General features: G+C 42.4%; 1 protein-coding gene across 1 annotated transcript; it reads left to right on the forward strand.

Annotated features, from left to right (window-relative positions):
* The first annotated feature begins 4,614 nt into the window (after window positions 1-4,614).
* CAV2 (caveolin 2) lies at window positions 4,615-12,520 on the forward strand. Its single transcript, NM_001171022.1, is given in 3 exon segments — window positions 4,615-5,081; window positions 5,338-5,525; window positions 10,308-12,520. Coding segments are annotated over 3 exon segments (489 nt in total). The 5' UTR covers window positions 4,615-4,931; the 3' UTR covers window positions 10,459-12,520.
* The last annotated feature ends 933 nt before the right edge of the window (window positions 12,521-13,453 follow it).

The raw sequence follows: 13,453 nt of genomic DNA on the forward strand, positions 1-13,453 counted from the left end.
AGAAGCCATTGTAATCCATAAGCTGTACTTTGGAAATTTATATTTGCTAAATAAAAGTTTAAAAAATTTCAAAAAAAAAAAAGAAAGAAAGAAAAGAAACTACTGAGTTGCTGAAGACTGTCACAAACCCTTGAATCTCATAGCCTTAAGATGGAATCTTATGGATCAAGCAGTCCCAAACTTCTGTTTATCCATATAGGATCATTTATACAGGTGTAAGCTGTGTGAGCTAAGTGTAGGAAGCTGGGCAAGGTAGACAGAATTTGGCAGTTGCCTCTTATAGTCTCTTTAAGCTGTATATATTCCCTTAATTAATTGAAAACCTGGGTTAGAAATTTCCAGTCGGGCTGGCATTGTAGCGCAGCTGATTAAACCACCACCTGTGATACCGGCATCCCTGTGGATGCCATTTTGAGTTCCAGCTGCTCCACATCCCATCCAGTTCTCTGCTAATATTCCTGGGAAGGCGGCAGATGATAGCCCAAGTATGCGGGCCCCTGCATCCCAAGTAGGAGACCTGGATGGAGTTCCTGGCTGCTGCCTTTTGCTTGGCCCAGCTCTGGCCACAGGCCCATTTGGGTAGTGAACCAGTGGATGAAAGATCTCTTTCTGTCTCTCACGTTCTCTGTCACTCTGCCTTTCAAATAAATAAAATAAATCCTTTTTAAAAATTTCTAATCAAGCAATGATAATAGGTTCTTTTGAAAATTTTGCAGGATAGGGCCAGCGCCACGGCTCACTAGGCTAATCCTCGGCCTGCGGCACCAGTACTCCAGGTTCTAGTCCCGGTCAGGGTGCCGGATTCTGTCCCGGTTGCTCCTCTTCCAGGCCAGCTCTCTGCTGTGGCCCGGGAAGGCAGTGGAGGATGGCCCAGGTGCTTGGGCCCCTGCACCCGCATAGGAGACCAGGAGGAAGCACTTGGCTCCTGGATTCAGATCGGTGCAGCGCGCCGGCCGTAGAGACCATTTGGGGCGTGAACCAAAGGAAGGAAGACCTTCCCCCCCCCCCCACCACTGTCTAACTGTACCTGTCAAAAAAAAAAAAAAAAAAAGAAAGAAAGAAAAGAAAATTTTGCAGGGCAGACAAGTTTCTTTAAGCTTAATTTAAAAAAAAACCAGCAGCATCTGATAAATTCCTTCTAACAATTCAGAGATTTATGATAAGTGTGAGTTTGTAAATAAGGGCTTAATTTTTCCATTTGCGGGATACTGAATCAGTGGTGCCTTATCCAGCAGTTCCCAGCCTGGGGAAGGGAGAATGGAGAGAAAGGTGGTTTTGTTTCCCAAGGAACTTTGGGCAATGCCTGGAAACATTTTTAGTTGTCATGGCTGGAGAGTGTTGGCATCTTGTGAGGAGAGACCAGGAATGTTGCTAACCACCCTACCATGCACTGGACCACCCCTTACAAAAAAAGTGATCTGGTCCAAAATATCAGTAGTGTTGAGCTTGAAAAACCCTAATCTAATCCAAATGCTTGAAATTATTAAGCCATATGGTAATTTTAAGTTTTTACTATTTCTATTAATAGCCAATTTTCGCAAAAGCAGTTTGAAAAGCAGATTTTGATCAAAACTGTATGTAAGCTATATAGGAAAAAAGAGTATACATTTGTGATCTGAGAAAATAATGATAACTGAAAGGAAAAATTGGATAGTTTTATTCATAGGAGTATTTACATATAATTTTCAATAATCTGGAAATAACCTTCTTTCCTAGACACTGTGCAGAGAATTGAGAAACAAAATGCTTATAATCTAGCCTCCTGCTCAGCTGTCAGTAGCACTGGGGAAATGAACCAGGGGATGGTGGATCTGTGTGTGTGTGTGTGTGTGTGTGTGCCTCACTCCATATGTGTGTGTGTGTGTGTCTCTATATCTCTGTCACTGTGCCCTTCAGATAAACCACTTTTTAATTAATGTGTTAAGAAGCTGTTACTCCTCATATATATTAGTGTACCATCTGAAAATCAGTCCTCTGACCAGTTAGTAAGGATGGAAGATCAGTCAGCTATGGGAATTACTCTGGTGTAAGCCCCTTGAGAACAAGCGTAATTGATACTGTCTAAGCATTTACTAACAGGATAAGCAAAACCTTCTTATAGCTCCTCTCAAAAACCTTATATATTAATATGGTGATGTGGATAAGAATTTCAACAAAATAAGAATCTCATAAATACCCAACTCGTGAGAGAGGGAAGGAGGAAAGCCAATAACTCTGTAAATGAATGAATGAATGAGTGAATCTTCTTTTAAGTTCTCTGCTACATGCAACAGAGCTAGATGAGCATTCTTTTAACAAGTTTTACAGATGCTTTTCATAAATACCCATCATTTAACAAAAAAATCTAAAAATTATTTTATTCTAAAATCTCAACTGTCCTAATAAGACCATATTAATTTTACCTTTTGTAGCCTCCTAGTCTTGTTATCTGAAAAATGATTGTTTATGATAACTATTGCCGATGTCTTAATAATTCCACTGAAAATGCCAATGTGGTTGAGGTAAAAAAAAAAAAAAAAAAAAACAGAAAGAGAAGGGGCAGTTGTTAAGACATTTTGAGACACCTGCATCCCATATCAGAGTACACTGGTTTGAGTCCCAGCTCCTCTCCCAATTCTAACTTCCTATTAATGCTGTTTAGCGCAGCAGGTAATGGATCAAGTACCCACGTGGGAGTCCCAGAATGAGTTCTGAACTCCTGGCTTCACTCTGGCCCAGGCCTGCTGCTGTGGGCATTTGGGTAGTCAACCAATGGATGGAAGATCTCTCTGTCTCTGTCTGTCTGTCTCTCTCTCTCTTTCTCCATCCCCCTCCCTCCCTGTCTTTCAAATAAATAAAAATTAAAAATTTTTACGAGAGAATTGTAAGAGAAGAAGCACTAATGCTAGGTTTTCAGTCACGGTTTATGCCCACTTTAGGGCTATGTCTTTGTTTCTTGGATGAAGCATCTTGAAATCTGGCATTTTAGTTTTGGGGAAATTGATTTTTACAGCATGCTATTTGGCTGTAAACTATTTCTCCTTTTCATTTCCTAATGACTGACACTATAGGCTCCCTTAAGGATTCATGTCTTCCGTTCACTTGGAGAAACAATTATTTTTCCAACTCTCAGAGACTCAGCCTGCTGGAGTGAATGGAGGACATAAAGAAGTCTTGAAGAAGCAGGAAGTAGGAAGTCTAACTCATCACTTCGGAATCACCTGAACATAAAGAGAACTTGGAGAGTAGAGTAACAAGGAAAGAACCAGGCCAGCAGGACCTCTCTGGGAGAGAAGGGGTCCATGTGCACCTGAAATCCAACCGGGAACCCTCTGCGGTGCTGTAACGCTGCCATCCAGGAAGCAAACTTTTCATTTAATTATCAGAAGTACTGGATTTTGGCTCTAAAACACTTTTTCCACTCAATGCCAGTCTTTTTTTTTGGGGGGGAGGGGGAGATTTACATTGTTTCAAAAATAGTCCTTTTCTTTCTGGAGAAGTAATTCTTACAAACCAGTTCACAAGGATTTCTCATGTGCACCAAGTTCAAACCACTGTACTCTGCAGTACTTAACCGACTGTCTGCTGCGTCTTAAGCTCTGAGCAAGCTGCAGGCACCCCTGGCCCGCCAGACTAAGACTCATTATTTTGCTTTCGGCAAAATTTAAAGATCCTCTTCCTGGCCAAAACACATCTATGGCTAAGTTCACCAGATGGCACGCCCTTTGTGCACAGGCGAACTCCTCCCTTCGGAAAACTTTCCAGTGAACCATCCTGGGCTGATTCACCCACTGCAATGTGGCTGTAGGCTACAGTTCTGTTCATTTGGTTCCTACAAAGTAATTGCAGTGGTGGGAGTTGGGCCTGGCCATTCAAACGTGCTCAGCAGGCGAACCCGGGTTCCATTCCTGGCTCCAGGAAGCCCCTGGAAGGCAGCAGTGAAGCCTCAAGTGACTGACTTTGCCTTGCACGTGGGTGAGAGACCCTATTGAGCTGACAGCTCCTGACTTCACCTGGCTTAGCCCTGGCTGTTGCTGCTGCATTTGAGGAGTGAACCAGCAGATCTCGAGCCAGCTCTCACGCTCGCGCTCCCTCGCTCTCTCCATCTCAGATAAATAAAAAAAATTAATTAAAAAAAAAAAGACTTTATCTTACAGGTTCCTGAAATCTTTCAAATGGGTCTGCTTCAAAGGAAAATTAAGAAGTGGGTAGGGTGCAGGGATCCGACCTCTACTGGGGGGTGGGGGGGCGGAAGGGGGGAGCGCAAACCCATGAGAGCACAGCACGGGCCTGCAGGACCGCGGCGCACCTGAGCCTGCTGCAGGTCCCACGCCGCGGCTAGTGCCCGCGGTGTCCCCAGCGCCTGCAGAGTCCCGGACAATCAGCTGTGCGCGGCTCCTGACCTCTCAGGGCAGCCGCAACAGCCCTGATGCACGCCGATTGCGTGTCAGGGGCTGTGCACGAGCGTTGCATGAATTAACATTTAATTCTCACACGGTAACCCCGGGAAGCAGGTGTCCCGTTCCCTTTCCACAAAGGGGGCCACTGAGGTTCCGGAGGCGCGGCTGTCAGGGAGAGCAGCGCCGGGGCTGAACCTGACCTTCTCATTCAGCCGCCCCGCACGCCGCACGCACCTTCTCTCGGGGACGACCTGCGGGGTCCCTGGAGCCTCGCTGCCAGGCGCCTGGCCGCACAGCCCGGGAAGCCCCGCTCGCGCCCTCCGGGCCGGGAGGGGCCGCCTCGCCGGCTGTGTCCGGTCCCCGCCTCCCTCCCCTCCGCGGCCGGCGGCGGGCGGGGCGCGGGTGGCCCCGGGCCGGGGCAGACCCGGCGGCGGGAAGCGGCCGCGCCCGGGCGGCACGGCGGGGCGGGGCAGGGCCGGGCGCCGCGGGAAGGGGAGGCCGCGCTGGCTGGGAGCCGCGCCGCAGCCGCCGCGCCGCAGCCGCCGCGCCGCGATGGGGCTGGAGACCGAGAAGGCAGACGTACAGCTCTTCATGGACGACGACGCCTACAGTCACCACAGTGGCGTCGACTTCGCCGACCCCGAGAAGTTCCCGGACACTGGCCCGGACCGTGATCCCCACGGGCTCAACTCGCATCTCAAGGTGAGGCCGAAACCTGGGCTGGGGGGGAGGGAAGCTTGGAGCGTTCTCCAAGTCCCAGGGTGCGGGTGCCCCTGGGTCAGCCCTGCGGGGTCCAGGGCTCTCCCCCATGCACCCCACACCAGGGCCGCCTGCGCAGCCGGGAAGTCTGCGCTAGACTCCTGCGCGTCCACCGCGACCCCAAGAGAAGGTGAGGAAGTCCGGCGCCGGCCTTCCTCGGGGGCGGCAGGTTGGGGACAGTGCGCTCCGTTCTCTACAGCTAGGCTTTGAGGATGTGATCGCCGAGCCGGTGACTACGCACTCCTTTGACAAAGTGTGGATCTGCAGCCATGCCCTCTTTGAAATCAGCAAGTACGTGCTGTACAAGTTCCTGACGGTATTCCTGGCCATCCCCCTGGCCTTCGCCGCGGGAGTTCTCTTTGCCGTCCTCAGCTGTCTACACATCTGGTGAGTTGGGGGTGCCCCGGTGGGACCGGCTTGCTGGACCTAAGGAAGGCTTTCTGCCACCTGCCCCCAGCCCTGTCGCTGGCGATTGCCAGGCGATTGCCAGGCCAGGACGCACATCAGCTCCTGAGCAGAGACAGGACTGGAGGGCCTGGAGGGGCTGCGTTATTCTGTCTAGAAAAGGAGCTTGGAAGGGGCTTTAAACGGGAGGCGGGATGGCCCTCTTTCCCCGGTGCGATTTTCCTTTGCAAGCCCAAGGCTCAGCTGAGGGAGGAGGTGGGGCATGGAAACCCTGCTTCCTGCCACAGGGCACCCTCTCCCAAGAGCTCTGTTCTGACTTGTGCCTGTGGTTCCCGGTAGGGCTCTTGATGTTGTTGACCTTTGTTCAGCCCCCATCAGTGCAGGGGCAGAGGGGCTAAACAAAAGTGATCTCTGAGCAGAAGACCACTGACAAATCGGACAGGACAATGATATCAGACCTGGTTAAGCCATGCCGCCTTCAGCCCTGCCACAGGAAAGTGGTGAGGATGGGACCAGTGGAGGTGGGAGGAGTATGCAGTTAAGGTGCTGGCCCTCAGCACCAATGAATGAAAACCCAAGCTTCAGTGTACTGAAATGACAAGGCCATCAAATTACTTACCCACAAATGGGAGTGCATCTAGTTAAGGGAAGAAATGTGGAAACCCACTTGGACATTCATAGGATGTTTTGAGTAACTTTATTCTCACTCAAAATGCATCATTTGGCCCAGTGGTTAAAGTTTCTTATATAGAGTGCCTGGGTTTGATGCCCAGCTAAAGGCTCCTGATTCTAGCTCCTGATTCCAGCTCCCTGCTAATGCAGACCCTGGGAGGCAGCAATGATGACTCAAGTAGTTGGGTCTCAGCCATCCATGTGGCCAAGACCAAAAATGAGTTTCTGGCTCTTGATTTTTTTTTTTGACAGGTAGAGTTATAGACAGTGAGAGGGAGAGAGAGAGAAAGATCTTCCTTACATTGGTTCACCCCCCAAATGGCTGCTACAGCCAGAGCTATGCCAATCTGAAACCAGGAGCCAGGTGCTTCCTCCTGGTCTCCCAAGTGGGTGCAGGGGCCCAAGCATTTGGGCCATCCTCCACTGCCCTCCTGGGCCACAGCAGAGACCTGGACTGGAAGAGGAGCAACTGGGATTAGAACCTGGCACCTATATGGGATGCCGGCGCCGCAGGTGGAGGATTAACCAAGTGAGCCACGGCGCCAGCCCCTGGCTCCTGATTTAGGCCCAGCCTCCACCATTATGAGCATTTGGGGAATGAGCCACAAAACAGTAATAGTTGTGTGCTTGCTCATTCTCTCTCTTTCTCCCTCTCAAATGATTTTTTAAGTAAACAAAAAGACTGTCTTCATTGTTTGGAGAAGAAGAATATTGAGATCATCTCCAGTAGTACACCAGCTGTCTAGCTGGTGTTCAGGCAGTCCTGGTGAAATGTGGAACCCCAGATACCTCCATGTCTTTCTTAATCACTTTATATAGTATTACTACACCCTGACACACGCTCAGTATTCAATGCTAGTAGTCCCCAAACTACTCATCATTCCTCTTTACCATCTTCACCTTAACTTCCTCAGTCAGTTAGCCAACTAGTCCATTGACCAAACAATCTATCAAATGCTTGTTTTGTGCTGAACCCTGGACTCCAGCCTAGTGAGACACAGGATCTGCCTTTCAGCTTACAGTACATCAGGGCAGCTGGCTAGGTGCAAAGATGATACCTTGCAAAAATGCAGCTCTGATGAAAAAGAGAAACAGGCAAGTATTTATAGAGGGAAAAGAATCCAGAAAGCCTTTCAAGGGTAATAACAGTTTACCAACTAAGGAAAGGATAGAAAGAGAACTAATCACTAAAGCTTGTAAACAATTAAACCATGTTGAAATTGCCACAGACTCCAGAGAAATGAAAATTTCTGCCTTTATACATGGTCAGAGGCACAAAGCACAGATGTGTAGAAATCTAATATTCTGACATTCACACGAGGATTTTCTTTAAGATGCCTAAGTCCACACTTAATGTGGGATTCCTAATGAACTAAAACCACTCATGTAACCTTTATGTCAGTTTTCTCACTTTCAGAAATGTGAAAAATGAAGTGACTACATATCATATTGTGAAATGCTGGCTACGAAGCTATTTGGAAATACAGAGTGCCACATTTGTAGTCAACAAAGCCAGGCTTTCCCAAAACCTTTGTGGAAGAACTGAAAGAGAATTTTTTTTCATTTACTAAATGATGGGAAGATATAAGTAAAACTATAGTTAACAGAATAGTGCCTCTCTCCACCTGGCTGTCCTGAGAAAGGAGATGTTTTTGTGCAGTGCTTCCATTGGTAAATAATCAACTCATTTCGTTTTTAGCCACATAAAATCTATTATTCAACTCCAGCTTGTGTTTCAAATTACATTCATGTGGGATATTAATATTTAACTATCATGCATTTGTTACCAGGTAGCTGTGATTGCAAACAGAGTAGTTTCAAACAAAAATACTTAAATGTAGTTTATCCCTGATGAAATAGGTTTATCATTAACGGATTACATTCCCATGACATCATAAGGCCAGATGGACCCATTTGAGAAAGATTTTTTTTCTTTTTAATTTTATTTTATAGTTTTTTAAGCAAGGAGATGTTTACTGTTTTATCAAGAAGTTAGTAGTAACCAAAGCTATGAAAATGACACAGAAATAGAACTTTGGACCAAGTCACAATGTCACAACAGATCTGATTTTTAGATTCCTTACAGAAACACATAACAATAACAGCAAAACCAGAAGACTGGTGATGTTGAACCCCAGACCACAGGTGTAAGTCATCAGGAACCAATAAATTAATACCAGTCCATGGCCCAAGCAGACAGCGATAGGAGCTCTTTTGCAAAGGCAGGATACTGCTCATAAGTGGAACATACCGGAGCAATGTGACTGGGAATCCCAGGACCACAAATTTTGCTGAAAATGCATCACAAATAGATGTGCAACTGGTGGCAGTGCAGTAGTGGCAATCATATGTCTAGAAGACACGTGCTGTGACAACGCAGTGTGCATGGCACAACAATTATTATAAAGCCAAATTATAATCTCTGTCTTAGGGTTTTATTATCCAGTGAAGCATATAAAATTTATTTAAGAAGTGAACCACATTAGACCTTAATCAGATTTGGGGTCACTCTAAATTGCCTAGAGATTCAGAAGGGATATGATTTACAGTGTTGAGAACATAATTTAAGCTTGACATCTTGAACGTTGGATTTTGTGACCCAAAATGAGAGAACAGCTTTTAATAAATTAAAGTGAGTTCATCCCATGCTACGAACTAAAGTCTAGTGTGGGCAACTGTACTTTACAGAACTGGAAAATCAACTTTTGTCAAGTGTTTAATTCCGTTTTAGAACATGGAGAGCTAAAGAATTAATGGGGATAGAAAAGTTCTTAGCCTAAAGAAGAGTGGAAAGTTCACATTATCCTAGATGGGATAGATTTGGTTAGAAAGTTTTGAGATTATTTTGCTACCGTTGTTTTCATTTTACTTTCTGGCTTCAAATAGGTCCATTTATTATTCATTATAATGATAGCATCATATGGATTTATGGTGCATAATATGTGTTATTCCTAATAGCCAGCTCTGTAAGATTTCCTGTGCTTACTTTAATTTGTATCAATGTGCCCAAGGCCACACATCGAGCAGCATAATGAAATAAGAAGTTAAAAGTTTCCATTATTCAGGTTTCAGTTCAACTGTTTAGCTCTGAAACCCCAGTAATTAATTTTCCTATGGAAATGCTTCAAATATTTAACACTTGGAATGAAACACAAGATAAATATAATCTCAGTAGGCAATATGAATAATTCTGTATTCTAAAATATATCAATCAATAGTTTCCTGATTTTCCCTGCACAGTGTGCTAGGCTCGGTGGATCTTTATTTGGGTATTTATTTTAATACTCTGTTATGCCCACCCAGGCAATAATAGAAATTCCACTGAGACCAACAGCAATGCCTAAGAATTCACAAATACTTTTGTGCTCAAAGAGCACTATTACAGCAAAAAACATCAGAAGATTATATTGAAAATTAGCCAGCCTGGGGAATATAAGAATATGTAGTTATCTTAAGTAAAAGTATATGAAACAAATGATTTCAGGATAGATGAGTTTTTCTCTTTTCAAAGTTTAGCATCAATTGCATGGCTCTTTTAATTATACCATGAAGCATTTTTGGTGTGTGTAAGTACCATGACAAACAATGTAGGCATGATTAATAATATAAAGCACAACAGAATGCTAACCTTATTCCAGTTCCAAACATTTATGAAGAGCCAAGGTCACTTAGAATTGTATCACGTAGTAGGAAAGAGAAATATATGCACCCATTTATGATACTGTTTAGTAAATTTGAGAATTAGGAAGCTGGTACTTTAGAAGCACACAGTGGGGAGGATCCACCCAGCCTTGGCGGGGGGGTGGGGGGGGCAGCAGGAAAGACTCTCAGGAAACAGACCCCAGGGAAATATGCAGGGAGGCAGGCTACTATTTAGGGGCAGAGACAAGGGAGAGACAAATGCAGCTTTGTCTTCCTTGTACGTTTTCAGATAGCATGCCATCAGTGGTTGCTGTTCATGTACTTATTCTGAATGTCCAAATGAATTTAAGTGAAGCAGGTTATGATTATATCTTCTCATGTCCATCCAAGAGTCAGTGGCCTTATTTGGTAACACCAATAATCCTCACACATGTCTCTTGCTCACCCCAGGATTTTGATGCCTTTCGTAAAGACCTGCTTAATGGTCCTGCCTTCAGTGCAGACGATATGGAGGAGTGTGACAGATGTTGTCATTGCGCCACTGTGTACAAGCATAGGACGAAGCTTCTCTTCCGTCGGCTTGCAGCTGAGTCACGACTGAGCACTGGGACCACAGATCTGGAGAGTCGGTCACTATAATACTTCTTTGTTGTTGTAACAAAAAAGCACTACTGTTCTCTTCATTTCCCAACTCTCCCAATTAAGAAAACTATTAAGATTTGCACCCACATGGACAAATGTTTATTGGCAGATCTTTTCAAATCATACCATTCTAATTAACAGTCATGGATTTCATATCTACCTTTATAACCATAATTATACAGTAGTTTGGCAATACTTCAATTTTTAAGACAGTTTTTTACTTTAGTACAGAAGTCTCCATTTTATATTAATTTATAGTGATTAGGAGATATTTCTCTAAAAACACTACAATACTTCTATGCACAAATCTTCATAAAAATATTGGATTTCTTTCTTTTTTAACTCTAGGAGTAATCTTTTTTAAATTACCTTTATAGAACTGGTAATAAGGATAAGGGATACATAGGATATTCAAAGATCCTAGATACTGCAGTAACAAAAACACACAGTGATGATAGTAACTATCAGATAATAAAAAAATGTGAAAACAGGTTCATGAAAATGTTCTTCTAAGCTATTGTTAACCTATAGGCCTATTTAATAAGTTGTTTCATTTGATTGTATATTTTGTGCTGAATGTAAATTGTTGCTCTAATCAGATTGCTCTAAAGAAGGTTTATTATATGTGTTATCTTGTTGAACATTATAATATATAAAATGAGAACATGTAATTCCCACTCTGTAACTTCATTGAAAAGATTGCACAGTTGTAATTAAGGAAGCTTAAATCTTTGAGAATAGAATGTTAACAGAATGATATTCAAGACTTTCTTTTCTAATTTTTCAAAGCAAAATTCTAAAATGTTTTATGAATAATTTTTATCTAGTTGTGATCTTAAAATAATTCATATCTAATTGGAATTTCATTTAAACAAAGCTTTTTTCTTTTCTCTCATAGTTAGAAATTAATCCTGCACACTGCATTCCTGTTAATGTTTCACTTTTCTTTCAATTAATATTGGTGCTATTTAATAATATTTTACATTAGAGACTATCTCTGACGAAGTATAATTTTAAATACAACGATTTAGACAGAACAGTTGTCAATTTGCTGGGTTCATGCTACTGAGCTACATGCGTAAATTAATAATTAGTAGCTATAAACATTTAAGATATTCTTCAATATGTGTTTTGTAACACAGTATCAAGTTATGCTTATCTTTTTTGAATTGTAGAGTCCTATTTCACTGTTATGAATTATTGTTGCTTTAAAACCCTGTTTATTCAAAATTGACAGGCATGTACTGGATAAGTTTATGATGTGAGTAGTTACTATAATTTACACATCAGTGCATGAATTGCAATGTGTCAATGCTCAAACTTCAAAATTACACCAGCACCTGAATTAGCATTTCTTTGAATATCCTCACATAAGTGACAAATCTTCATTCAACGAACAGCAATGAGATTTTTCAAAATTATCAGGTCGAGTGCATATAAATGAGGATTGAACTGGAATACTACTGACAACCAAATCAAGTGAATGATTCAGTTATGAAGTTCATATCCTTTTGAAGGTAGTTACAAAAGAGACATTTCAAAACTGCCTTCAGCCATTATAGCATCCTTAGAAAAGACCCTCATGATTATCATGCACTTGACTGTATAGATTTTATTATGTTAGTTAAACAAGTCAATCAGTCTCATGGCTTTATAGTTATACTTGATATTTAAATGTTTATTAAACATCTTTTGATATGTAGATAAGCCAAAAGTATCTGATTAATAAAATATCTATTTTAATAAATCATGAGCTTCCATATTTTCAACTAGTTACTTGTCAGTTTTAAAGCTGAAATATACACACATAGCCATATACCAAGGTCTTTTCACTTTTAACAAGTGATTCTAATGAGTCCTTACAAAATGAATTGTTGAGATTTTCCATTAACCATTTCATTTCAAAGACTCAAACTTTATATCAAGTGAATCCAAGTTTCATATGTATTCATATTGGCTCTTTTATTTGAGGCAAGAGAGAGTGAGAAATGAGACTTCTATAATAAACTTTCTAAAAACTCATAAATGTGTTCATTGCTTTTATTACATTAAATATGTAACTGATCATTAAGCTTTTCAAATTAATATTAAACTTCTTTAAAACTCAAAATAAGTAATAAATACATGAGCAATTGATTGTTCTGGGATGTATCTGTGAAAAACTATGAGACTGATCATTTAATTCTTTGTTTTCCTAACCCCTAAAAAGGTTCCATGTGACTTTTCCTGCCATTTGATGAATAGTATGAAATAGGTTTTATCCAAACCTACCACATGGCATCTTCCTTATAAAAATCTCCTCTCCCTAATAGTAAATAAACTGATATTTCTGGGGCCAGCACTGTGGTGCAGTAGGTTAACGCCCTGGCCTGAAGCGCCAACATCCTATATGGGTGCTGGTTCAAGACCCAGCTGCTCCACTTCCCATCCAGCTCTCTGCTATGGCCTAGGAAAGCAGTAGAATATGGCCCAAGTCCTTGGGCTCCTGCACCCATGTGGGAGACCTGGAAGAAGCTTCTGGCTCCTGGCTTTAGATCGGCACAGCTCCGGCCGTTGCAGCCAACTGGGGAGTGAACCATCAGATGGAAGACCTCTCTCTCTCTCTCTCTCTCTCTCTCTTTCTGCCTCTCCTCTCTCTATGTAGCTCTGACTTTAGAATAAATAAATAAATCTTTAAAAAAAAGTAAAAAAAATAAACTGATAGTTCTGTTTCTAATTTTTTAATATGAAAGTAATACTAGAAATTACATGTCCTTAGATAACGGTTCCATAAAACCAAACTAAAGTCCAAAATTATTTTTGGAAAGTGATTATAGTAATTGCTGATGTTGGCGTGGATTTTCTTGTGGTCACTTAATCTGGAAAAATGACCAATCTCTAATAATAAGGAAGCATTTGGCTTTTTTAAAGTATTCTTTATAGTTTTAAAGAATTTTTAAGTCCCTTTTTTTAAG

The sequence above is a fragment of the Oryctolagus cuniculus genome, chromosome 3 (genome assembly GCF_964237555.1).
Source record: "Oryctolagus cuniculus chromosome 3, mOryCun1.1, whole genome shotgun sequence".
Taxonomy (NCBI): Eukaryota; Metazoa; Chordata; class Mammalia; order Lagomorpha; family Leporidae; genus Oryctolagus; species Oryctolagus cuniculus.